This window comes from Ailuropoda melanoleuca, chromosome 11, assembly GCF_002007445.2.
Source record: "Ailuropoda melanoleuca isolate Jingjing chromosome 11, ASM200744v2, whole genome shotgun sequence".
NCBI lineage: Eukaryota > Metazoa > Chordata > Mammalia > Carnivora > Ursidae > Ailuropoda > Ailuropoda melanoleuca.
The window spans coordinates 90,609,160-90,636,398 of record NC_048228.1 but is presented as its reverse complement, the minus strand read 5'-3'; the positions used below and the strand labels follow the sequence as shown (position 1 = coordinate 90,636,398).

The window sequence follows — 27,239 nt, the reverse complement described above, 5'->3', positions numbered from 1 at the left end:
GGCCAAGTGTCTTAACTGCAGAGTCCAGGCTAGGAGGGCAGAAAGCACCCCAAAGACTGATAAGGCCGAACAATCCTGGCTTTGTTTTGGAAGGATTTGTCCCTGAGTTTCCAGTTGGCTTTTATCTGTGTCTCAACGTCTCTGACCTCCTTAGCCTCACAGGAGCTAAACTAGAAGATTCAGGGTCTTGCGTTGCAGAAAGCAGGGGGCGGGGTGGGGTTGTGGGGTGAGGGGGAGCCCGGGGCTAGCCGTCCACTTGCTGGGCTCGCACTGGGGCGGGGAGAGGGCGCGCGGGACGTGCGCTGCCTTCGGGGCGCGGACCGTGTGAGGTTCTCCCGCAGCCCTGACGCCTGGCTTTCCTGCGAAGCGGGGCGAGGTCACTGATGGGCTCATTAAGCCGGCAGGTAGGCAGTGCCCCGGCGGCGGCAGGCGGTCCTGGAATGTACGAGGGGCGTGATGACAGCGGCTGCCGCCGGCCTCTTTGCGCAACACCTTCGCTATATATACCCGGGCTGCGGAGCTCCACCTGGGTGCCTCCTTCGGTCCATTACCTGCGCTGGGAGCGCTGGTGAGTACCGCCGCCGGGGCCAGGGCGCTTCCTTCTCCCTTCTCGCTCCGGAAAGAACCTTCATTTACTTTTCACGCACTTCATTCTTTTAGATACCTCTCAATGGTGACCCTCCAGGAACTTGGCTGGCTTTGGGTTGCAGAAGGCAAAATAATAAACCTTCCCTAAATATTCAGATGGTATTTTTGTTCTATGTGACTGCTCTTGCTGTTAAAACTCCCATGACGGCGGTCTTTGTGCTGGCCTGGTTATTAAATCAGCCCACAGCTGGGGGTTCTAAAATTATACATGTTTTGGAATTCGTGGTTTGGGGAGGCGAAAATGGGGGGGGAAAGAAGGTGCCACCTAGAGATCAGGACGGTGGGGCTCTTCTCTTTGTTGGTCATTCACTAGTGGTGTGACCTAAAGCAGATGGCTATGAGCCCCTGGAAGTCAGTTTCCCCCTCTTCATGAGGAGGCGATGGGAACTCCCAGTCTTTACTGAGCTGAAAATTCTAGGTTTGTGTGGGGGTCCAGTAATGCCATTCCCACCAGTGTGACTTCCATGTGCTACCCTTCTTGTGTGTGGAGTTTCTGATCTAATGACTGAAGGATACAGTCTCCTTTGCTGGTCCCATCAGGGCAGGCGGCCATCCGCACAGGGCCAGTCTTTTCAGCTTGTGTTGGGAGATCAGAGCCCACAATTTTTCAGTGTTTTCAGAGTCAGAGGGGACCACGTGAGCGGTCTGGGGGAATGGCTTTTGAGGAAATGTTCATAGGTGTGGTCGGGTTGGGGGGCACCCAGCATCTCCAGGCCAGAAACAGGTGGCACGTGGAATGGAGTTAATTCAGTCTTCAGATTCCTGGAGGCGATGCCTGCCATGGGTAGCTGGCACTGAGGCAAGAGTGTTAGAATCACTCCTTTTCTTTAGGGAGGTGGGCAGCTTTTTCAAACAAGTTGATTTCATGGAGGCAGCTTGTAGATTTCAAGGAGAGTCACCTCTCCTTCCCTGTTTCTACTCACAAGCAGTTTCTGTGTTAACCCTGCTTGTTTCCAAACTGTTTCTGCCCCCTCCCCCCGCCCGGCCCCAGCCCCTGAGCTGGAGCTCTTAAGTTGTTCTGGGTTGGCTCTTGAAAAAGTTTTGCCTTAGAGGAGCAACCATTATTTGAGGTTGAGCAACCATTATTTGAGTGTTTGAATCTCTGTTCCTGCCAGCCAGACTGCTGATAACGATCTTATTTTTGTAACTTTGGGAACTGGTGGCAGGAAGAGCATGCTTGTACAAGGCTTGGATGTTGAACAAATTGCCCCCTTCAAAATCCACCCCAAATCACTCAACCATCTCATTGAAACAAGTCCCCAGTGGTGGGAGGACGACGTCTGGATTATAGCAGTTAGGCACAAAGCTGACATAAAAATAGCCTGGATTCAGTTTAATGAAGAAAACAGCTTCTTGGGATCAGTGATTTGGAATAAATTTTAATACTATTTTTCAGCCACCTTCCTCCCTGCCTGCCCCCCCCAACTCCACCATAGGGCCTGCAGGATGACAGTATCAACAGGAAGTAGTCAGGACATCCCACTGAATTTAAAAATGCACCAGAGTGCAGAAAGAGGGCTGCAAACAGATTGCAATATGTTTAAAGTGGTTTTGGTCATTGGCTTTTTTAACCCACACCCCCAACACAATGCACAAGAATTGATATAGTTAAAAGTGAATTTCAGGCTTTATAGTAAAAGTTCATAAATGTGAATTGAAAGTACATCCTGAGGGTGTGGCTTGGTAATACAGCCCGGGTTTAAAAAGAGAGTAAATGTCTTTTTTCTTTTTAAGATTTTATTTTTATTTATTCAACAGAGATAAAGACAGCCAGCGAGAGAGGGAACACAAGCAGGGGGAGTGGGAGAGGAAGAAGCAGGCTCATAAGAGGAGCCTGATGTGGGGCTCGATCCCATAACGCCGGGATCACGCCCTGAGCCGAGGGCAGACGCTTAACCACTGTGCCACCCAGGCGCCCCGAGAGTAAATGTCTTTTTAAAGCTACCCTTTTCGTCCCTATAGTCGGAAGTGTAAACCAGAGGCACTCATCAATGCTAAACCCAGGCCAACTGCTTCCATCTCCTGTCCCACGTACTCCCTCCCCACTACCGTGTCTTTGGGATTATTTTGCCGTGATGGCTGAAGGAAGCTGAAAAAAAGTAGCCACTGCCTTCTTGGGAATTTTTGAAGTCTGGGTCATTCTTTCAATGTGTGAAAAGATTTCTGAAGCTTATTGAACATTGCACTCAGACTAGCTGAGTTTGATTTGTTCCTGAAAGTGTAGAGTCCGTATAACTTGAAGCAGTTAATGTCTTTGTGGCTTGGTTTCCTCCTCGGTAGAATTAGTATGAAAAGTATAAGTACTGAAAAGTAAATTTGCAGAAAATAAAGTGCGTGTGGGATGGAACGGGTTAGTTTGTGTAGGGGACCTGCAGCGGTTCCCGAAACAACGCTCATCGTTTGGGTGGCTGCTGTGTGCCAGACGCTGTCCTGCGTCCCAGGCCTACGGAGGTCCTCCTCCTTGTGCTGCGGAGGCCACTGCCTCCGGGGAGGAGACAGTGTGCCTGTCTCTGTCTCTGCAGGGCGCTGCCCCTGCCGCCGCCTCTTCCCCCTCCAGATGGCGGCTGCTTTTCTGAGTACAGGCAGCCCCAGCCCCTGTCCTGGTTGGAGAAGCTCAAACAATGCAGAGTGGAGGGGTTGGGTGACTGCCAGGTGCCCTACATTTTCCTGCTACCCAGGTCTGAGAAGTGGCCTCTCCTTGGCCAGCAAGAGTTCCTCTTGGCATGGGACACACATGTGGATGCGGGAAGTCGAGCCAAAAGGGTTATTGGCACAAGCCGGCTCTGTTGTTGGGATGAGTGGTGGGGAGCAAGGGAGTAGGTCTGTGGTCAGAGCCTCCAGCCTCATGCCTAGGCGCTAAAAAAAAAATCTTTGTGGGTATTAGAACCAAACAGCCAAAATGGATACCTTTATCCTCTGCTTTTTCTGGCAGATAGCGAGAGTGTGCTGGAGTGTGCCTGTGGGAAGGTAGGGAGAGGGAACAGCTAGATCAGAGGATGCCCTTGGAGAGAGCCTTTGGATGGCCTCAAAGGCTCCAAAGACCCCTGGCTGATGCCCAGAGCCCCTTCCTGGAGAAGCAGGTTCCAGACAGACCAGTGTCTGCCATCCCACGGGGAGAGTGGCCTTCAATTCAGGTTGGGACTCTGTCCGGCTTATTCAGTGTCACCTTTTCCTGCTTAGCTGAGACTCTTAAAAGGCTTGGCCTCTGTCGAATCCAGGTCTATGCTATGCCAGAAGCCTTTGTGGGAATAGCAGCCTGTCATTACAGCATTCTTGGCTGGCCTTTCTAGCCGTTTGAGTAGGCAGGAGGGACCCCTGCAGGGGGACGAGGCCTGCCAGCTCTCCCCCAAGTCCCTGGAGCCTGGGACTCAGCCTGGACTGAGACCCCTTGGTGGCAAGCGGCCTTGATGGGGCCCGGAGGCTTCCTCTGTCTCTGCATCTGGCTGAGAGGTCTATGGAAGGGGCCCCAGCTTTGGAACCAGCTTTCCTGGGTTCCAGGCCTCACTCCATCTGCAGGTAGCCATGGGACGTTCTTAATTTCTCTGTGCCTCAGTCTCTTTGTAAACTGGAAAGAACTTGATTATTGTAAAATTTAATGAGGTCACGGATCACATAGGACATTCCCCTGTCACAAAACAAAGTTAGCGCCTTTCTCTTGTGCTTTGGTTTCCTTTATTGGACAAATATTTACGGAGCGTTCACTGCTGTGCTGAGCACAGAGCTGATGAGCTGACGAGCTTATGGTCTAGGGCACGGTGACGTTTGGGCTATGCATTGTTCGTGATGCAATTCATTCCACAAAGTTCTCTGTGTTTACTTTGCCAGGCACTCTGCTCAGGGCCTCACCTATGCCCATTAATCAGTCAGTCCTGCAACAGCTCAGTAAGGGAGATGATGTTATCCCCATTTTGGAGATGTTGAAACTGAGGCTCAGAGAGTTTCAGGGTCACACGCTGTGGCAGGACTCTGCGGAGCCGGGCCTCACCCACTGCGGGGCACTATCCTATCCGCAGACATGGCAGCTCCGGGGGCCTGCAGGAGGAGGCCCTGAACAGCCTGCCTTAGGGCCGATCACGGGGAGTTGGCTCCAGGTCCTCCCTTTCCTCCACATCCGCAGGGTCAACCCGCCCAAGAGCTGGGGTTTTGCTGCCTGGGAAGGCCGGGCGAGTGGAGCCTGCGTAGCCACACTGCTGGGGATAGTGACTGGTGCCAGGTGCCCTACCTTCCCTCACTTCCCGGGTCCTGAAAGAGCAGGCAGCCCTGTGGGGGCAGGGAGGGCCTGGGGGGAGTGGCCTGCAGTTGCCAAGCGCTCTGGGCTGGGTCAGATGGCTCTCCTGGTGGCCTGTGCCTCTGGGGGCCAGGGCTTGGGTGTGTGGGCCTGCACCCCTCTGCTTACCAGGCAGCGTACAGCGCTGTGAACCCCCAACAAACGATGATGGAGGACGTGAACGTACCAGAAAAGGAAGTTTTGGCTCGAGGGGAGAGCATTGCTTCATCAGGGAAGTGTTTGTGAAGCGGATGGTTGGACCTGGAATAGGGAAGATAAGAGTTCCAAGAAGGAGGCGTGGAGACAGTCAATGGAAGTGTTCTTTTGTGTTTTGGTGGTACTGGCGGAATAGTAAAACGAGGGCCTGGCGGAGCATGAGGCCAGCACAGGCCTTGCAGAGTCAGTCTGTATTCAAGACACGCCAGCGGGTTGATCCCTTGCCATGATCCCGGTTCCTCTCTGCGCAAGTGCAAGTGAGTGTCTGCTTGACCCATTGCCTGTGGTGGTCTAAACGATTGGACATTGGACCGCGGGAGTGTCTGTTTCTGTATTTGCTGGACACTTGGTGTTCACTCCAGGAAATTATTCTGATGACTTAGAAATCCAGTCCCTGAACTGGATTTAAAAAGGAAAATAATCACCCTTCTTACACCTAAGTGCGGATGAGCGTTTTCCAGGCAGGGTTGCTGTGATGTCCAGGGGGCCCCTCTGTGATGCCGCTGTTCCATCCCGCAGATGTCGCCCAACCCCCCTTCCTTATGGTGAGGAGGGACAGCCACCCATGCGTAAAATGTAGGCTTGATTTGTCCCCTAGTCAGGGACCCAGTGCGTCTCTTCAGCAAACCCTGCAGGTGGACTGCTCCATTCACAAATGTAAGGCGCCCTACTATGTGTATGTAGTCCCCTGAGCACCGGGAGAGGAAGCATCATATACAGGTCTTGCCCTCTAGAACTTAAATCCCAGTTGAGAAGGCTGTAGAGATATGCAAAAGAGGCAGGAGAACGATTCTAGAGTGAATTAAGATGATAAAAGGAGAGGTCCTAGAAGGTCACAGCAATTGTCAAATTTTTCCTTCAAACTACCCTCCAGCAGAATGAGCCAAATATATAGGAACCCCTTGGAGGCCTGTGAGTAGTTAGAGTAGCCCCTTGCAAGCTGAAAGTAATTCTTTGTATCCTGTCTTTTCTTTTTGAATTCATAGAAGTCTTGGGAGCTAGATTATAATGTCCCTGCTTGTTTTACTGTAAGAGCTGAAAACCACACAGGGTTCACAGCATGTCACACTATTCTGAGAACTTGGAATACATAACACACTTAAGCGTAACAATCCTTCAGTCAGGTTATCCTAATTTGACATACAGGGAAACAGAGAAGCAAAGGAGCTAGCCCAAAGTCACACAGCAAATGGCATCACCGAGACTTTGAAACCAGGCAGCTGGAGTCTAAAGTCTGGTCTCTCAACCTCTAGACCGGTAGTTCTCAGCCCCCAAGGGACACTTGGCAACGTCTGGAGACCTTTCTCAGGTTGTCAAAACTAAGGGTGAGGGGTATGTCGTGAGTAGAGACCAGGGGTGCTGCATATCTCACGATACACAGGACAGCTCGCCCAGCAGAGCATCATCTGGCCCCAAATGTCAGAAGCGCCGAGGCTGAGAATGTGCCCCATGTAAATAGCCCGTCTCCAGTGTCAATCATCCACCAGTCACGCTCTTCACCCTCCCCATCCCCTAGTTACGGGAGTAAAAGCAGTGCTCCGGGAAAATACGTGTATGTCGTGGCCAAGGATATTGTAAGTAAGGGCCCCAACCTCACTGACAGGTAGAGCTGTGTTTAAAACTGTCGCTCCCTTGCCAGGTGACTTTGAACAAGTTGCTTAATCTCTTTGCACCCCAGGTTTTCCTCTTTGCAAGTGGGGATGAGCACGACCCCTTTCTTGCATAAAGATCGCAGGAGAGAAGGTGCCAAGGCCCAGCACAGCACCTGCAACCTTGCTGGTGCTCACGAAACAGTAGTTATTAGAAATCAGTGACTGTGTGGCCGAGAGCCCTGTGAGTCACGCAGGCGCGGCGTGCCTGTGCACGGGGGTGGTCAGAGGCCTGCAGGACGCAGGCCGGGGTGGAGGGAGGACTTGGACAGAAAGATGGGGGGAGGGCCTTCTGAAGGGGGGTGCTACCTAGGGTAGCCACCAGAGAGTGGCACCCTGCAGAGAGGATTCAGGGTCCCAAATGCCGGCCAGTGTGACCGGAGGAGGGAGATCATTTAGGGAGCAGTGGGCAGTAAAGAAATGGGGAGTCCGTGCAATCGCAACTGGGCGTTAGGAAGGTTGAGAGACACTGGGGCCCAAACCAGTTAAACAGGCTGCCGTGTTGGCCGAGGCAGGAGGTGCTGGGGCCCAGCCTGGGGAGGTGGCACGGGGAGCCAGAGACCACAAGCCGCGATGCTCCCAGCTCAAGTCAGATCCTCGTGCTGGCTGGGTGCGGGGCCGTCGGAGATGACCTTGCAGTTCTGGGAGGCTGATAGCAGGAATAGCAAACAGCCAAGTTCACAGAGGGGAACCTTTGGGGTGATGGGAAAGTGCCAACTGCTCGAAGGGGCCAGGGGCCGTGGACAGAGACGACAGGAGGCTGAGGTTTGATGCAGGTGGAATGCTTTTGTGCCAGAAGCTGGAGTGGCAGGTGCTTTGAGACCTAGTCCACAAGAGCTCTTGCTTCCTCCCTGAGCTCTGTATGCGGAAGTGGGATGCTGACTTCTGCTGCCCCAGTGTGGAGGCATCTCCCCATTTGCCTAGTAATGGGGCTTTCATCAGATACGGTGCACTTTGGGTGCCATGATTGCGTGACTCATCCCGTCCAGGAGCGTTCCAGGCCTGGAGGCGAGAGGCAGGCATGGACTCTGGAGTCACTCTCCAGTCGTGCTGTGGCCCTGGGCCAAGTGGTTCTACCCCTCTGAGTGCCAAACCAAAGTTTTCTCATTTGTAAAATGGGAATAACGCTAACCCCTCACAGGGTTGCTGGGAGGAAGAACCTGAACCAGTCGGTCCGACAGATTACTGTCCCAAGCACTTTGCAGAAATGAACTCATTGAAGCTGCCTCAGAACCCAACGGGTTATGGACTGTTGCAGGGGAAACCGAGGCAGAGGGCAGTAGAGTGACTTGCTCGGGGCACAGTGTATCTGGGGCAGAGCTGGAGTGTGATTCTGAACCTCTGTGCTATGTAAAGAATCCAGCCCAGTGCCTGGCTAAAATCAAGAGCTCCAAGATTTCTTTCCCCAAAACACTGGCTGAGGATCCCCATGTTGGGAGATCACAGAGGTAGACACCTTAGCTATGCTCCCCGAAGCATGGGGGCCTGGCTCTGTCTTTTCATATCTCTGCTGTTCCAAATCTGAGCCAGTTCACCTGCAGAGTGAGAGCTTAAGGCGCTCTCAGGCCAGCCTTGGTCTCCTCCCCCCACAACCACCCAGCTCCACCACACCTCCCTGCCTGGGCCCAGCCTTGTAGGTGCCTCCCAGCACACCCCAGGAAGCCCCCCCGCCCCCGGGTCCAGAGGCCTTGAGAGCAGCAGGCTTTGCCTCCCCCCCCACTGTCACTAGTTCTAAGAAGGCTTTTCATTGAGCCTGAGGGAGGAGTCGAACCTGTGTCAGGCACAGCAACTCCAGAAGGCCGCACATGAGAGGCAGCCCTGCTCCTAGAAACGAACTGAATGCCAGGCAGAGAACAGCCAGCCCAGGAGCAGCTGCCAGAAAAGGCTTAGGATTCAAACTGACCCGGGTTCACAGCTCTACACCCTGGGGCCTTGGGCAAGTTACTTAGCCTCCTTGTGCCCCAGTTTCTTCATCTGTATAGTGGGAGAATAATAACTCCCCGAATGGGTGGCTGCAAGGTTGAGCACAGCCCAGGTCAGTAAATACAGGCTCTCGCTGGCCAGGCAGGTGCCAGCGTCCTCCTCGGAAAGCACGTGAGGCCTGTTGTGTGCCAGGTCCTGTGCTGGATGCTTGTTAAATTGAAATGGAAGGTCTGGTTTGTGTTTTCATGGAAGCCGGTGCCTCCAAGACATTCTTTCTTATGACTTTCATACAGAAGAAAATAAGTTACCCACAATCCCATCACCCCCTCTGAATCCCATGGAACATTCCCAGACCCTGTGAGAACATGCTGTGAGTGGGACAAAGAATTTAGCTAAAGCATTTTCCTGGGTTTTTTCTTTTTTTCCTTTTCTGATTCTTTGTCATCTTTTTAATGGCATGCTGTTATACCACGTGGATGTACCATGGTTAATACAGCAATTTCCCTATTTTTACTTTTCATCTCTTTGACAGTGTGGCAATGTCTTTTCGGTCTGGATCCCATTCATTCAGTCAACCCCCATTTATTCGGGCATTGCCAGTGTGCCAGGCAGAGCTGCAGACCCACAGGCTGCGGTGCTGAACTAGACAAAGCCTCTTTTTGGGGTAGAGCTTACATTTTGGTAGGCAGGAAGTACGTCCACTTAAGAAAAGTCAGACCCAGGGGCGCCTGGGTGGCACAGCGGTTAAGCGTCTGCCTTCGGCTCAGGGCGTGATCCCGGCGTTGTGGGATCGAGCCCCCACATCAGGTTCCTCCGCTATGAGCCTGCTTCTTCCTCTCCCACTCCCCCTGCTTGTGTTCCCTCTCTGGCTGGGTCTCTATCTCTGTCGAATAAATAAAACCTTAAAAAAAAAAAAGTCAGACCCAGATTCTGGGAACATCTCTTCAAAGAAGTGATCAGAACAGGGAGGTATTTTGGATTTTCTGGGAGAAAATATTCCTAGATTCTTAATTCTTAGAAGTGCTATGACTAGGTCAGAGATGTATTTAAAAAATCACTTTATTGTGCTGCTCATCTCACTGCATCTTCTCCAGCACAGCATATTATACCTAAGAAATAATTTTCTGCTGATTTGATGGTCGAAACTCATCTCCCTGTTCTATTTTGCATATCTTGGGTTGTTAATGAGGCCAAATTCTTATTTTGTCGTATTTTAGCCACCTTGTACTTCCTCTTCTGTGAATCGTTTATTCCAGTCCTTTGTCCTGCACTCGTCTAACCTGTGTCAAAGGACAAGGACCACAAGGAGTGGATTTCCAAGTGTGTCAAGAGCCACAGTTCCTGTCCATTTTAGCAAGAAAGGCTTTGTTGAGAAAATGGGTTACGAGGAAGTCTCTATCAAAGGTTAGAAGGAATGTGGTTCTGACAAAGGGTCATTAATCCAGGCCACATAGCATAGCCCTCATTGCCTGCTTGGTGCCAGGCACTTTCTAGGTATCACCCTTAATCTCATAACCCTGCAAAGTATGAAGAACTATCCGCGTTTTATAGATGGGGAGACATTTATGCCTTTATGCTCAGAGATAAAAAAGGACATTCTTAAACACACACCCACTGATAAGTGGCACCACTGGGATGCGAACCAGCTCCAGCATGTCACACTGCTCGCAGAAGACTTGGTAGCAGGTAAAGCAGGTAGGACCTATGTGAGCATCTCCGTGTACGTTACGCCTGCTGGATGAGGTTCAGCGGAGATCTGCAGTCTAGAAATAAGCCGATGGGGGCCCCATCGGAGGACTTGAGGACTTGGTGTTCCGTGAGTTGATGCAAATGGATGGGTTCGCATCCCCTTGCTGACTAAGGTGAGGCAAGACAGAGCTGACAGAAGGAAGTGAGAAACCAAATCAGGTCAGCTGGTTTGAGGCTAGACTGGAAAAAACACTGTAAGAAGTGGTTTGATGTAGTGACAGCTGAGGCGAGCCGTTGCGGGAGACCCAGAGGTGGAAATATGGCGCTCAAGAGCCCACACTTGGAAGGAATACAAGCACAACCCCCTTCATGTCTCCCGAATCTCTGCGGCCACTGGCTCTTCCTGTCATAGCCCCCGAAGGTGACGCCGTTTAGTGGCTGCTGCTTTAAGCTCTGTTTTCTGTCCACAGACCATGGCTCCTTGGCCCGAGCTGGAAAATGCCCAGCCCAACCCTGGTAAATATGTGGAAGGGACCACTAGTCCGCAGTCCACCAGCCCTGGGAAAGGCAAGGAGACCAACAAAAGTAAGTACTGCCCGTCCTGCCCCAGCCGGGCCTCCTGAGAGGACCCCGGGAGACTCAGGTGTGACCCAAATTCCTCATGGCCTCCGTTGCTTGTTTGGGTAGCTGACACTGGGGCGCCTGCGACCAAGATCGAGCTTCTGCCGTCCTATTCCACCGTGGCGCTGATAGACGAGCCCGCCGAGGTGGCAGACCCCTGGGACCTGCCCGAGCTTCGGGACACCGGGATCAAGTGGTCAGGTACAAGCGGGCAGGGGGGACCCCCGTCAGTGAGGGGTTGGGTTCTCGGGCTCCACAGTGTCGTCCTTACTTGCCATTGCTCCGAGGCCCTGCACACAAAGGTCCTGGTTAGGGATACCTCCCGGCAGCCTTGGAGGCTTCGAGTCCAAGCACAGTGTGAGAACTGGGGGACCTTTTGTTCTCTCCTTTGGGCGAATGTGCCAGCATTGGGGTACTAACCAGGCCAGGTGCTCTGCTGCTCCTTTAAACCCCTGTGGGCCGACAGGGCCTCGGGAGCTGTGCTCTGGGTGCAGTGGTGAACAGACGAGGCCCCCGCTCTGAGAGCTCCTGGATGGGGGAGGCGTGCAAGCAAATGCTGTGTTTCTTTTCCGGGTGCAGGGTGTAGGTCTGTCTGCAGACCAGACAGCTGGGAGGGAGGAGGTGAGAACCACTGTAAGAGTGAGCAGAGAAAATAGCATCCAAGGACACAGCATTCCAGGACGTGTGAGCGCCCAAGCCCTCTGCAAACGGAGGCTGTGATTGCTACCTTGCAGCCACGTTCTAGAAAGTATTCTGTGCTGTTCTGAAGGTGCTTAGGAGAGCCATTATCTCTGACCCCACACTTAGCAGGTGCCCTTAACTGCCTCCCCCAGCAACACTGGTTTGGCTAAGCATGGAGTCTGGTTTGCCTGTCGGTGCCCCAGACTCCACTGAACCCTCCTCCCCGAAGCTAATCCTTTAGAGACACTCACCACAGGCCTCAGCTAAATGGACTATGGTGGTAATTGCTTTGAAAGCTGCAGTCATGGTTGTATGCCATGTCTAGGCCTTGCTTATGGCCTCCTGGACGAGGCATGGGGGGTGGAGGAGGGGGGTTCTGAGCTCATTGCTGAACTTCTGAGTTTCAGGCACTAACAGCCTTCGTCCCTTTTCCCCTACCCCAGAGAGAGACACCCAGGGGAAGATTCTCTGTGTCTTCCAAGGAATCGGGAAGTTCATTTTGCTGCTGGGATTTCTCTACTTCTTCGTGTGCTCCTTGGATGTCCTCAGCAGTGCCTTCCAGCTGGTTGGAGGTACGGAGGAAAGCCACAGAGATCTGGGGTTGGGGGTTTTCGTGGTATTTGGTTCACGTGGTCACAACTCAGCAAGCCGTCTCCAGTTGTAGCCTCTCGGCCTGTTTCAGGATGGGAAGTCACCTCACTTCTTGTGAAGTCATGCCCCCATTTTACAGAAGGGAAGACTGAGGTCTGGAAAGGGGCTGGGACCGGCCGAGGTAGCTCAGGCCAGCAGCCAGGGATGGAGCCTATTCCAAGCTGTCGGCCTCCTGTGTTTGTCCACTGAGCCTGCACAGGAAGCTGTCTGACAGAAGGACTTGTGTCAGGGATCCCTGCTGTCCTGGGCCTCCCACCTGAAGAGATCATTCACTAGGAGCACTCTCAGGCCAAAGCAGTTGTGGGAAGTCGGGGCTGGGCCTTCCTTGGAGAAGGACAGGGTCCCATGGCTGGATCTTCATCCTTAGCGGTTACTAAACATCTTCCAGGCTCTAGAGTGGCTGTGCAGGGCGGGCGGGGCGCAGGAGTGAGATCTGCGTGTGCGTGGTCGCCTGTGTTCCCCTGATGGGTGACGACATTGCTAGCCAGCACTTTGAATGCCTCCTGGGGTCCCGCACATTCCTTCCCAAAAGCTTCTCGCTTACAAAGAGCATGTGAGGCTGAAAGAGGTCATACTGCCCAGCCCTTTCACAGCCTAGAGCTGGCGTAGTGGGGTCCAAACTAAGATCCCAGTGACACGCAAGACCATGGACTTCTATACCCCTTGGTGCCTTTCTTGAGAACTCGTCTTTGTGACCTGGGAGAATTGGGGGAGGGAGCACTTGGGGGGTGAATGAGGGACAGACCGACCTCCTGGGTGCCACTCCCAGTCCCCCTGGTCCAAGGCAGTCAGCAAGGGGTTCACTCTCTAAGTACCTGACAAGTGGCCTCCACCCTCTGGGCCTCAGTCTTCAATAAATGGGTTGGGGAATGGATTGATGGTCTTAGGCATTGGAGGCTAGGCTGGGGCTGGAGAATGGGGGTTGGGTAAGGTGGATGGAGAAGAATGAGAATGTCCATTCCTGGGGGATATATCTTCGGAATAGGAATACATCCCAGAGACCTGAATTAAGGCATCAGGAGACTGACACCCATTGGGCCAAGTAGAATGGAGGCCATGTTGTTGACCAGAGAAGGCTGGAGGGGGCCTTGCTGCTGGAAGAAATGGCAGAAGTATGGGAGGATGTGGGGTGAAGGGATGAGGAATGAGGGTGGAGGGGTACGTGGGGAGCTAGGTCACAGAGTGGAGACATGACACCAGGGCAGCTCCGGGAGGAAGCACATGGAAGATTCCATAGGTACGAGCCTAGCTGGAGGCTGGCCTCGCCACCTGCCCCAGCTGCTGGCCGTGGCAAGAGACGGTGTATCCATTGCCCACCTAACGTCCTTGTGGCTATGCACTTGCTTTTTTCAGGAAAGGTGGCTGGACAGTTCTTCAGCAACAACTCCATTATGTCCAACCCCATGGCGGGGATGGTGATTGGAGTGCTGGTGACTGTCCTGGTACAGAGCTCCAGTACCTCCACGTCCATCGTCGTCAGCATGGTGGCCTCCTCACGTGAGTCCAGAAGCCTGTGGGCCCAGACACACTGCATGCATTTCCCTGTCCAGCTAGGGAGCCTGGGATTTACTCTGAATATGGCCAGGCTGGTCACCGGTGTCTTCCTGTCTTGTGCAATGATAACATGTCCTGCCTCATCCCAGGCAGCCTCCTGGGCTGTGTGTGAAAATAGTAGCCAAGGCTTGAAGACTCGGCTCCGAATTCTCTGGAACTGTGTTGTCCACTCCAGCAGCCACTAGCCACATATGGCTATTTGATTTTGTTTAAATTTAATTTATTTTAATTTAAAATATAAAAAATTAGTTGCCAGGTTGCCTAACTATATTTTAGGGGATCGATAGTAACACATGGCCAGTGGCTGCCATATTGGGCTATGTCAATGAGAACATTACCGTCATTGGTCAGTGCTAAGAATAAAGACTTATAATCCCCAACATAAATTGGCTTGGGGACAACTGAGCTTGGGAAGCTGGCATTCCAAACTTGAACCTGCTGATAGTTTGCTCTGGCTAAGTTGGGACAGGAAACTCGGGCGGGGAGTTGGGCACAATTTGAACAGGTTAATTTTTGGCCCAAACCAGTGATTTTAGCAAAATTAAATAGAACGTTTCTGGGCTAAATTAGAGAAAGGTATTCAAAATTGCTTTGGGGGCACTAGATGGCTCTGTCAGTTAAGTGTCTGACTCTTGATTTTGGCTGAGGTGGTGGGGTGGAGCCCCATGTTGGGCTCTGTGCTCAGTGCAGGGTTTGCTCGTCCCTGTCCCTCTGCTTCTCCCCCCACTCACACACTCTATGTCTAAAATAAATACAATCTTAAAATACAACTTTACTTTCATATGTTTGAACATTGTGGCAGTGTGCTGATTGTGTTAGAAAAAGAAATTTGCAGGAATAAATACACAGGCCCGTAAACATTGTTCCCTGTTCTCTCATAAGCTGACCTTGCATCTGTAATAGGGACAGAGAAATTTAGAAAGGCACTTTTAAACTGGGGTCCACAGAAGGGCTTCTTCAGGGAGTCTGCGGAGTCCCTGAAATTACGTGTTGGAAATGTTTTTTGGTACCCGTGCATATTTCTGTGATGAGCTGTCCGAGCTTGCGTCAGATTCATAGCCTGGTGCCAGCCCCAAAATGGCTAGGAAAGGCTGCTATGGCAATTACCAGCTTGAGTGAGGTCAGCCTGCCTTGGGCCACATCGGGTACATGGCCAGGCTGCCTTCCTAAGCTTGCTAACTCACTGACTTTCTCTCTTCCGCCCCCCAGTGCTGACTGTGCGTGCTGCCATCCCCATTATCATGGGGGCCAACATTGGGACCTCCATCACCAACACCATCGTGGCGCTCATGCAGGTGGGAGACCGGAATGAGTTCAGAAGGTAAGAGGCTCAGAATCAGCCTTTGCTGGGCCAGGTTGTCATAACAACCTTTAACTCGCCGATGAGAACATGCTGGCCATTCCTCGAGCTCTTAGACATAGCGTAGTGAAGTACGGCTGGGGGTTGGCGTCATATACTTACCAGTTGAAGCTCAGCCCCCTGGTGTGCATAGCCAGGATAATTGGCTGTCACCCCTGTTGTCCATAGGACTAAACCCAGTCCTACAGATAAATGCTTAGCAAGGTACTTGGCATGCAATCAGAGCTCCCCAAATACAAGCCCTAGCTAGAAGCTTCCCTGCCGTGTTGGTGTGTGTGGTTAAAACAAGGCCAGTTAGGGTAGGATTTACTATCCCGCTTAGTCAGAAATAATTATAAGCTCCTAAAGCTTCCTCTTTGGCTGAGCTCAACCCCTGCCACCTTCCCTTTGTTCTTCACTTGCATGCCAATAAAAGGCAAAAGGTAGTTTTTGTGGTTGCAGAAGATCTGAAAAAGGGGGTGGGTTGAAACAGGCAAAGGGAACCCTTTCCTTCCAAAAGGTCAATGGGAAGATGAAGCACATTCTCAGCCTGCCTTCTAACTGATGGGCTTGTTCCAGAAGTTCATAAAACAGAGAAGAGGCTGGTCCACGAGACGCAGTCATCACATGGGTGGGGCAGACAGCATTAAGCAGGCTGGCTGGGTGGGTGGCAATCGTCATTCCTCTTCCGTTGGTGAACTGGCAGGCGACAGAGGTCCTCAGAGCTGCTCATGTCTGTGCAGACATGGCTACTCTTCTCTGGTCCCTGATGAAATGTCCCGAGGGTCACAGTAATGATACACATTATCCAGGGGGGCTGCTGATTGGAACTTTCCAAGAAGCTGAACAGCTTTGCCCCATTTCATTAATACAGAAACACAAAGAGGTTAAATAACTTCTGTAAGGGGCATGGCTGGGACTCAGTCTAGGTTTTCTTCCAGATTCTGGGCTCTTTTCACTGCTACATATGAAGTATAAACTTGCCAAATATAAACACGATCTATGAAAGTACCTGCACCTAGGAATATAATTGAACTAGCCCACCCCTCGTTTGCATTATTTAAATAGATTGCTTTCAGTAACATCTTTAGAGATGTGCATCATTCTTTCCTGGTGGTTTGGAATACCTGTGTAGGTTTCTAGAAAAATGACTATCTGACACCTATAATAAGGCTTTTAAAGCATTTTGCCAAACTACTAACAAATATTTATATCCCTTTATATCACTTTATGAAGAAGTCTTAAATCACCTTCTCTAGGAAGAATAAGTTACTTTTAAAAATATTAGCTGATAGGGTAGGTAAAGATTTGTACTTACAGGTAAATTTTAAATACGTTTTACTAGTGAAGTTAAGCATTTCCCGCATATGTTCATTAGCTTGTGTGTGTTCGTGTCCCTTTTTGGTTTTGGGTGTTTTGGTTTTTTAGAAAAGATTTTATTTATTTGAGAGAGAGAGAGCATGAGTGTGTGGGGGGGTTGGGTGGCGGAGGGGCAGAGGGAGAAGGAGAAGCAGGCTCCTTGCTCAGATCCGTGGTGCTCGATCTGATCCCAGGACCCTGGGATCATGACCTGAGCCGAAGGCAGACGCTTCACCAACTAAGCCATCCAGGCGCCCCAATATGCAGATGTGTTTTAAAGGCAAACTTTTAGCGAGGAAAAGAAAAAGCTCATTTCTTAGTCTGGAGATAGGATGGAATTTAGGGGAATGTGCAAACCTTCTCAGATAGAAATTTTGGTGTATATTGGCCTTGTTTTTCTGTGCAGGCCATTCGAATGTTTCATCAGAGTGTCAGGAGCTTAACGAAGTTAAGAATTCAGTTGAGGGCTTTGGTTACTGTCGTACTACCAGCCCCTACCTTTCCAAAGGAAGATTGTCTTCAGTGGGTGTGATTCAAAAGTTGTCTCAGTGCAGCACTTCCAAACGGTGGCCACTGAGCTCATGTCACAGCCATAACCTGTCTGCCCCCTTTGCCCCAATGGAGAGAACTGAGTGCTGTCTGGCTTGGTGGGAAAGGCTCTGCTGGGAGTGGGAGATGAACGGTCCTGGACTCAGCACCCAGGCAGTGGTCTTCTAGTCCCCTGTGCTTGCTGGCCCTCACTTTCCTCATCTGCCAAATGGGGATATTGACACCACCCACGTGGGGATTGCTGTGAGAATGTAAATGTGGGCATAGATAGGTGACCCGCCCCCCCTGCGCAGACAGTGCCACCCATGACCTGCCTAGACTGGTGCCCACTTGCTTGTTGACTAATCCCACGGTTGGCTTGGGGCGGGACCCTTACAGGGCTTTTGCAGGAGCTACTGTCCATGACTTCTTCAACTGGCTCTCCGTGTTGGTGCTCTTGCCCCTGGAGGCGGCCACCCATTACCTGGAGATCCTGACCGATGTGGTGGTGGAGACCTTTCACTTCAAGAATGGAGAAGATGCCCCAGCACTTCTGAAAGTCATCACAGACCCCTTCACGAAGCTCATAATCCAGGTAACCCAGCTTTCTTCGGTCCTCTGAAGCAACTAACTTCCCCCTCCCCCCTCCCCCCATCCCCCTACCCGTCCCAACTGGGCAGAGACAGCAAAGGAGGATGAGGGTCTATAAACACTGCTCTTTGGTTGCCTCTGAAGGCAGGCCACGGGAGGCAAGACTTCAGGGACACCTGACAGAGGAACTGGCCTTTTTGGTTTCCTTGACTTCAACACGTGTCATCTTTATTGGGGTGGGAATGGGGGCGGGGAGGGGTGACAAGTGCTTCTCAAGACTCAGACTCCATTGGATGCTTGGAGCCATTTTACTCCCCCTACTGACCTCAGCACCTGTGGACTCACAGGATAAAGTACTATCCTGCTGCTAGCCAAAGAGGAAGATTCCTGTCCTTCCCTTCCATCTCATCTCACTCCTCTGCTCCCTAGGGTCATTGAAATATCATTGAAATTTTAAAAGGTTTCGTGGTGGTTGCCTTGGAAAATGGGTCAGTTTAGACTTTGCCCTTTATCACCCTTGCCTTCTGGGTTTTGCTGTCATCATCCGAGGGCCATCTACTCATGCTTCCTGGCTACCAGCCCGTTGTTTATACGGTCATTCATTTCTTTGTCAAGCACCTGCCAATGTCCAGGTGCGGTGCTCCATCCCGGGGGTGCAGATGGAGTGAGTCCTGACTCAGCCTTGCTGGGGCTGTCTGTCGGGCTTATGCTGTTGAAGGCCCTTGATTAGAACCTCCTACTAGTCTGTCCCTTCTCAGTGCTGAGGACGTGCTGACGCTCTGTTGTCTTCCGCAGCTGGATAAGAAAGTTCTCAACCAAATCGCGATGAATGATGAAGCAGCCAAAAACAAGAGTCTGATCAAGATTTGGTGCAAGACTTTTACCAGCGTGGTAAGTTTCTAAGAAGGTTGCTGGGTGGGCAAACTCTTGCATCTGTGCTTTAAGCTAAACATTTAATTCAGTGTGGGCAAATAGAGGAAGTCAAAATTGGCCCGTGAGAATCCTTAAGGAAACAAGTCTTTGAATGCTGGGTGGACAGACAACGCAGTAGGACTGACCCAGGCCATATTGCCCCACCCTGCACTGTGGATACATTATTCCTGGCTTGTTATTTTCTTGTCTCCCGGCTTACCTTTGGCCACCTGTGTTCCCATATGTGGAGGGACCTGTGGAAACAGCGCCTCACATGTACACACACACACATTGATGTGTGCCTCCCTCCTACTTGCCGCATTGTGTGCCAGTCCCCACAAAAAGTGAGTATTGGGGACTATATATACCATTTCCCAATGTTTGTCATCCAGACTCAAATGAATGTCACTGTCCCTTCGCCTGAGAACTGCACCTCGTCTTCCCTTTGTTGGTCGGATGGTTTGAGCGTCTGGACTACTAAGAACATGACCTTCAAGGAGAACATTGCCAAATGTGAGTGGAACTCAGTAGAGCATCAGCCTTGGGGATGGGCTGTCCGGGGGGTGCTGACGGTGTTCTTTATCTGTGCGAAGCCCCGTAAGTGAAGGAAAGCAGTGCGCTAAGGGTTCACTGAGCAGCAGCACTATACCAAGTCACGAACTATGCACTTTCACAGCAGTGAAACTAAGGCTCAGGGACAGGTCCGAGGTCCCTCAGTGTGGGGCGGAACTAGGACTTGAAGCCCAGTTCCTCTGGTGGTTCCATAATGCACCAGAACTCATCAGTAGATTCCAGAGTGCTCCCTCCATTTGGTTTGGTTTCCCTTGGGCTCAAGGAAGATGCCAGCCAGATTTACAGGAGATGTGGGGCCCACACAGCAGAACAGCTGCGTTCCCCCTAAAGTCATGAGTCCCAGCTCTCCAGCAGGCCCCATTCAAGGCCCTGGAGCCCTCGCACTGATCAAGGCAGTGAGCCTACATCATGCTCCAGTTCTTGAAGAAGCTAGACTGTTGCCCCAGGAATCTCGGCCCCGACATCTTTAACTCTTCTAATCTTGCCTTATACACCCCTGTGTGTATTTCTGCTGCTCTCCCTCCCCTCCACACCATCCAGATTCATTCTGAGCAGTAAGTATTTCACGTGTGGTTGACCTTACTCTGACTTGCCCATCCTACCCCACTCTGCTCCTCAAATGCTTCGTTGTAAGTATCCTCGGTTTCGTGAGTAAAACACAGCCTGGGGTTTAGAGGCAGAAGAAAGCCCCCGACTAGCTCTGTCACTGCAAGGATTTCACTTCACATTCTAGCCTCATGAGGTCCCACTGGCCAGAACAGAGCCTCAGGGTCACACTTAGCTGCAAAGGAAGGCTGGGAAGTGTCTTTATTCTGGCTTGCCGTAGGTCAAGCAGACAACCAAGCCATAGGTCAAGCCCCATGGTGCTCCTAACAAGGGCTTTCCGTGGCTTTTTCAGGCCAGCACATCTTTGTGAATTCGAACCTCCCGGATGTCGCTGTTGGCGTCATCCTGCTGTTAGTCTCCCTGCTGGTCCTCTGCGGCTGCCTGATCATGATTGTGAAGCTCCTTGGCTCCGTGCTCCGGGGACAGGTAGCTGTTGTCATCAAGAAGACTATCAACACTGGTAGGCACTCTGACACCCCCCCCCTGTGAATTCTGGGCTTCCTAGGGCATGGCATCACTGTGGCCTCTCCCAGGGGATTTTTACCTAGTAATGGCCTCTGCATGGAGTTTCTCTCTTGGATCTGATAAGCTGAAGAAGTTAAGATGCCATTTGCCCTTAATCTTCCTTGGTGTCTTGGGTAGTTTCCTGGGAAGTAGGCACAAGCTTCTGTCACATTTGAAAGGTCCTAAGGAAGAGCCAGTTCAAATCCAGAGATCTGTGACATAGGCCTTCCTTCCGGCAGGTTTAGGACTTTCAGGGTCTGTCAGGACTCCTTAGGAAAAGGGTAACGGATGCCCACACTGCTCCCCACTTCCCTTCAACTCTTGGGAAGAAAACGTGGTTCTGGATAATATCTCGGCATCTGGAGGCAGCCAATGCAACCCCACTGGCCAGGAAAAGCTCCTGATGAGTAGGGCACCCTGGCCAATGGGAGCGTGCCAAGCCCAAGGACCTCGCCTCCCCATGAAACCTCAGTGAAATGGGGCCAAGGATATCTGCCTCCCAGGCTCGTCCCAAGGTTGCCATGTGGTTGAGCTGGGTGACTCGGCACCTGCTGGGTATGCAGGACCTGATCCCGTGTGGGTGGTACCAAGAGCTCCGTGTATAGGACTTTAAGCTGCCACCCTGCCTCCCTGCTCCTTCACAAAGGTTGGATCTATGGCATTGGGAGACGAGGCCAGGCAGGAGATCAGAGGTCCCAGTGCTCCAAGTGCTTTGTGGGAGGAAGGTGCTTATTTGGGTGGCCTCTTAGTTCTGAGACTCTAACAGATTATTGCAGGCTGGGTAGCTTGAACAACAGAACCCTACTTCTCACAGTCCTGGGGGCTGGGAAGTCTGGCCTTGGGGTGCCAGCACGGTCAACTTCCGGTGAGGTCCCACTTCCTTGTTGACAGACGGCCCCCGCCTCTTCACTGTGTCCTCCTGTGAAACGAGTAGAAAGGAAGCACTAGAAAGGAAGCACGATCTCTGTTCCATAAGGGCACTAATCCGTTCATGAGGACTCCACCCTCATGAACTAATTAGCCTCCAAAGGCTCCGCTTCCTAATACGATCACACTGGGGGTTAGGGTTACAGCACTAGGAATTTTGGGGAAACATTCAGCCCATGACCCGTGTGTTTAGCCTTTCTGCTTCTGAACATCAGTTCAGTGTGTTCTTGGCTCCACATCTGCATATGCAAGGTGAAAGGATTATAAAAATCCAATTGGTAATTTCTGACCATGGCGTGGGGTGGGGAGGCTACTGTACAGCCTGTCTAGCCCAGCCCATGCCCCCCCAGGAACTCTGGAGGTCCCTGCTGGGCTCCCGCCCTTTGGAGGATAGAAGGCCTATGACAGATCTCGTTTCCTTCTGTCTCCTAGATTTTCCCTTTCCCTTTGCATGGGTGACTGGCTACCTGGCCATCCTCGTGGGTGCAGGCATGACCTTCATCGTGCAGAGCAGCTCCGTGTTCACATCTGCTATGACCCCACTGATCGGTGAGTTTCTCCCTGGCTTCCCTGTGTTGTTGCCATTACCATCTCCCATCATCCCCTGGGGCTGATACTATCGATTCTGTATTTTCCTGCCAGGTATTGGTGTGATCACCATCGAGAGGGCATATCCACTCACGCTGGGCTCCAACATCGGCACCACCACCACCGCCATCCTGGCTGCGCTGGCCAGCCCTGGCAATGCCCTGAGGAGCTCGCTGCAGGTTAGGAAAGGCTGGGTGGGCTGGGGGCTCTGCTGGGCTACCGCCTCATTCGTGGTCTTGCAAGCAGATGGTTTTGAAAGGAGCCAGGCTTTTCTCTATGTTCAAAACTGTGAGACCACGCCCATCACTGGCAGTGATGGCCACTACTTGTTGGGGTGGGGGGAGGGTGGGGGGAGAGGTTTTAAGAAGCATAAATGGCACTTCTCATCTCCTGGCTCCCCTCTTGGGGAACTCTGCCTGGACATGGGAGGTCACTTGTGCTCTATGCTTAGAATTTAGAAGAATCAGGGACCTCCCTGGATCAACTCGGTTACTCAGGCAAGAAGACCTGTGGCATTTGCATTCTTGTCCTGCCTTTCCACGCAAGTGACCTTAGACAAGTGACGTAACCTGGAGCATCATTTCCCTTATTGGAAACCTGGGAGCCATATCTCATTAGGACTATTCTCAGGATGAGACTCTGGACAGAAATCTGAGTGTAGAATATACATTTGAGCCATCCATTTTAGTAGCCAAATTTAAAAAAACTAAGACAGGGAGATGAGTTTTAATAGTGTATCTGATTAAACTCATTAACTCATTTCGCCATTAATTGATTTAAAATCCGGTGAGATGTTTGACCGTTTTGGACCACGTCTTGGAAATGAAGGGTGTGTCCTACATTTGCAGCACGTCTCAGTGTGGGCTAGCCACATGTCACGTGCTCGGCTGCCCCACGTGGCTAGTGGCTAACGGATTGGACAGGCTGGTCCCGAGCCCCTCGCATGATGCCTGGCACCTAGTGGGCACACGGGGAGGGGGCAAAGTGCATGGCCTCTGGAGCCAGGCTGCTTGGGTTTGAATCCCACCTCTATCTCCTACCTGTGTGACTTTGGGCAGAGAGCCTCGCCTCTTCCTCAGTTGGCTCAGTCACCTCCAAGGTCACGTGGGATCGTGAGGGCCAGCAGCTCGGAGGGGTGTTGGGAGGATTGAAGTAATCCACATCACGTGCCGCGAACAGTTGCCTCGCACAGAGTGAGCGCAAAGTTGTGCGGTGGGTGCCGTTATTTTGTATGGACTGTAACCCTCTCCCCTGCCTAGAATGGGGCCGTGGAGCCAAGAGAGCCCGCGCAGGCAGGCCTCGCCTTCGGCCCCACCAGCTCTGAGCTGTTCAGCCAGAAGGAAGGAAGCAGCAGGGTCAGACCCTGGGGGGCAGCAGGCATATTCATGAAGTTCCTTGTTAGATTTTTGCCTGAAGGACATCAGGCAGACCTAGCTGTGATTGATCTGGTGGCCTCCCTCGCCCTCCCCCTCCCTACACACACACACACACACACACACACACACACACACACAAGGTCCTCAGGTAAGGCCGCCCCATTCTGAGCTGCGCTGTGAAGACCAGGAAGACCCCTGCCCTGCTCAGGACGCCTGCTAGACCACCCTTCAGTCTCCCGACTCCCCCAGGCACCAGACCCACTCACCTGTCCCTGCTCTTGCGTTTCAGATCGCCCTGTGCCACTTCTTCTTCAACATCTCGGGCATCATTCTCTGGTACCCGATCCCCTTCACCCGCCTGCCCATCCGCCTGGCTAAGGGACTGGGCACCATCTCGGCCGAGTACCGCTGGTTCGCCATCTTCTACCTGTTGTTCTTCTTCTTCCTGATCCCGCTGGCCGTGTTCGGCCTCTCGCTGGCCGGCTGGCCGGTGCTGGTGGGCGTGGGAGTGCCCATCATCTTCCTGATCCTTGTGGTGGTGGTCCTCAACATCCTGCAGTCGCGCTGCTCACGCATCCTGCCGGGGAAGCTGCAGACCTGGAACTTCCTGCCGCTGTGGATGCACTCGCTGAAGCCCTGGGACGACCTGATCTCGCTGCTGTCCGGCTGCTGCCAGAACCGCTGCTGCCTGTGCTGCCGTCTGTGCTGCCGCACCTGCTGCCTGCTCTGCGGCTGTCCCTCGTGCTGCCGCTGCAGCCGCTGCTGCCAGGACCTGGAGCAGGAGCCTGAGCTGCCCATCAAGGCCCCCGAGGCCTTTGATAATGTGGCCATGAGCCAAGAGGCCCAGGACGGGCCCCCTCAGTCTCAGGGGGAGGCCCCGGGCACAAAGAGCACCTCTAGCAGCACAGCCTTGTAGGGGCCTCCCAGAGGCGGGGTGGGGGGGGCCCAGCCCACCGGGGCTCCCCGGGCCTTTCTCTGCCTGGCAGGGAGCCGTTCCATCCTGAGAAAGGGTGTTCACATCAGCCCCCCACTTTCATTGCCCTTGGCCCGGTGTATCAGCCCTCCCAGTAGCTTATCGCAGTGCGGGCTCCCGGGCTCCCGGGCGGGAGGGTGCTGGGCAGTCCTGGAAGAGCGGGAAAGACAATGGCTAGAGATGATCACACTGCCCATCCCTGCCCCAGCTGGGTTGCTCCACAGGACCTGTTTTCAGACTCCAGCTGTCCTCTCCCAAAGAAAGCCCCAAGGGAGGGATTAATGAAAGGTTCTCAAAGATGCACGTGTGAAGTGTGTATGTGATGGTGAGAACACTCAGACCTCTCTTTTACCAAAGATTTCTCCAACCAAGAGCAGCTGCCCTGAGGAGTCCTTGCCCCAGACCAGACCCATTCGGGGGAAATAGTGTAATTGTTGGGAGACTTGGTGAGGACCACAGGGGTGGGCCTTTCCCCCCTTGCCAGAGCTCCCCAAGTCCCTTGTTGGCTGTCCTCACCTGGGCAGGTGTGGCTCATCTAAGCTTCCAGCTGTGTCCTTGCCCAAGTTTTCAGGGCGGGAGCCGCGTCTGAGCTACCAAGACAGGTTCAGGGTGCCCTTCGGCTCACCGGTTGGCTCCATCTTTCTGAGACGCGAGCGGTCCTGGTCCTGAGCTGGACAGTTGGAAGATGAGAGCTAGGGAATGGGGAGTGCTGGGGGTGGAGAGGGTTAATCTGCTGAAAGGGCCTGGGCTCTTCTTGACTTGGCTGATCTAGAAGCCGGATTGACCACTGTGGCTAGAGCCTAGTGCTGCCCTCTTGGTCAGAGAAAATCATCCTCCTGGAGTCTTTTGGAATAAGATATGCAGCCACTCTGAGCCTCCCCCCCCCCACTGCCACCTTGAGCCCCGGGAAAGCCAGGGGACAATTGTAGCTTGTCTGCTACCCCACTCTCTGTGCAAGGTAGATGTCTGGGTTGTGTTTTTTGGTGGACAGCTTCCATTCATCCATCCAAGCCAGAAACTTTCCAAACATTCTCCCACATTCCCGTAGATAAGTAAGCTCCGATTTCCGGCCCTCTCCATGCCTTTGGAGATTCAACCTTTTCTCAAAGGGCAGAAACCGGACATGGCCAGACTGCCCCCAGAATGGTGATCATCAAGTAGCAGTAGGGGTCCGTGTGTGGCTGCCAGTCCAAGGGCTGTGCTGCTCCTTGCCCTCTGATGCTCTCTCTGTGCCTTCTAGAGCCGCCTGCTGTCTTGACACCTCCTCCCTGCACCCCTGCACTGCTTCGCACCCTGAACCATCCTAGTCTGCCCCGGGAGAGGGTGGGAGCCTCAGCGGAGTCTGGGGGAGGGGTTCAGTGCAGCCACACTCAAGACCCTGTTCTCCCCCATCCTGGCTTGTGTGTCACCTTAGCAGGTTGGGATGCCAAACTGAGCCCTCCTTTGACTCTTAACCCCTGTAGATACCAACTCCCTAACAGCCATTTATACACTATTTATAGTCACACGTCTGTACAGCATTTTTCATAAGTTATATGGTAAGGAGTAGTGTGATTTGTGTTTTGTGGTGCTCTCATTTGGAAATGAGGCCGGGTTCTACTATGAAATATAAAGAAAGCCCCTTTGTATATTTTGTAATACCGCCTTTTCGATGTGCCTCTATAGCCACACCCGGGCCACACACCCTGTAAATATGTCAGTGAAGCCTGGGCAGGGCTGTGGCCCTCTTTGCACACCAATTTTTTCCATTGGATCCTTGTACCCGTGTTGATTGTATTTTTTTTTTACTGGTTGTGGGAAGGGAGAAATAAAAGACAATCAAACCCCAAAGGAGTGTTGCTTTCCATTACAGAGAAATCGGGGCTCCCTGGGTCTGTTTCCTAAAAACGTGGGGTCTCTTCTCAGTTAGCATCACGACCTACTTCTCTATCACCAGGGTCAGCTGCATCATTTGCAGGGCCCCTCGTTCAGGAAGCAGAGAGAAAGTGCCATAGACACTAAACATGAAGCTGTCCTTCCTTCCGTGGTCTCTCTCTTGACTTAGGGCTTTTCAAATGTTGCTGGGTAGTGCTATTCTAAGTAAGATTTAAATTTAAATTAGCATACATTTTATGGTTCATCTTTCTATTGCGCAATGCAAACTTTATTTTTTATTTTTTTTTTTAAAGATTTTATTTATTTATTTGACAGAGATAGAGACAGCCAGCGAGAGAGGGAACACAAGCAGGGGGAGTGGGAGAGGAAGAAGCAGGCTCCCAGCCGAGGAGCCTGATGTGGGACTCGATCCCACAACTCCGGGATCACGCCCTTAGCCGAAGGCAGGCGCTCAACCGCTGTGCCACCCAGGCGCCCCGCGCAATGCAAACTTTAAATGTAAACTTAAGAGCTTCCAACTCACACATGGGATTGCTGAAATTACACAGCTCATTTTGTAGCTCATACGTGTATTTTGTGCCTGCCAGAAGAGCAGAAATGCTGCACAAAACTCAGTTTTTATTTCTCTTGATGTGTGCGCGTTCTATTCGTACCCTACCTTACTGATGAGTAAGGACATGAAGAGGCACGAGGGGCTGACCTTTCCTTCTATGTCATCGTTCCAGCTTTGGTGAGTGGCTAACAGAGGTAACACGAGTGAAAAGGGGTGAGATAGGGTTCCTCAGTCATTCCTTTTGTGGAGCTCAAAGAAAGTTCTGGTTTGAATGGGAAGCATGTCCTGCTGGGGCTGTCAGTACCCCGACGTACTCAGTTGTAGACGTCACGCACCTGTACTTTGGCTTTGGGTCTTGCTGCACTGAGGCTTGTGGGTCCACTTGAACACAGTACTCAGGGGGCATTGCCAATGCTCCGTGTGAGTGGGGTGGCAAGGGACTGTGGGCCCACGGATTGCCCATTCTGCTCACATGCTCTGTTGTCCCATTGGACTTCACTGACAAGACTAAAAGATTCAGATTTTCAGGATGCTGATGGCCAAGCATTTCAGCCAAGGATGAGGTCCCTCTCGGCATGAGGTCCTGTGTGACTGCACGCTCAGGAAGCTGGCCATGCCCACCACGCCACGCCGGCC

At 52.3% G+C, this 27,239-nt stretch overlaps 1 protein-coding gene across 1 annotated transcript; it reads left to right on the top strand.

Annotated features, from left to right (window-relative positions):
- Positions 1-243: 243 nt before the first annotated feature.
- Positions 244-25,999, top strand: SLC34A2 (solute carrier family 34 member 2). Its single transcript, XM_002924543.3, has 13 exons — positions 244-568; positions 10,863-10,977; positions 11,080-11,214; positions 12,138-12,266; positions 13,699-13,842; positions 15,109-15,220; positions 17,525-17,720; positions 18,512-18,607; positions 19,021-19,141; positions 20,100-20,267; positions 21,671-21,787; positions 21,881-22,005; positions 23,492-25,999. The coding sequence occupies exons 2-13, from the start codon at positions 10,866-10,868 to the stop codon at positions 24,116-24,118; spliced, it is 2,082 nt and encodes a 693-aa protein (XP_002924589.1). The 5' UTR covers positions 244-568; positions 10,863-10,865; the 3' UTR covers positions 24,119-25,999.
- The last annotated feature ends 1,240 nt before the right edge of the window (positions 26,000-27,239 follow it).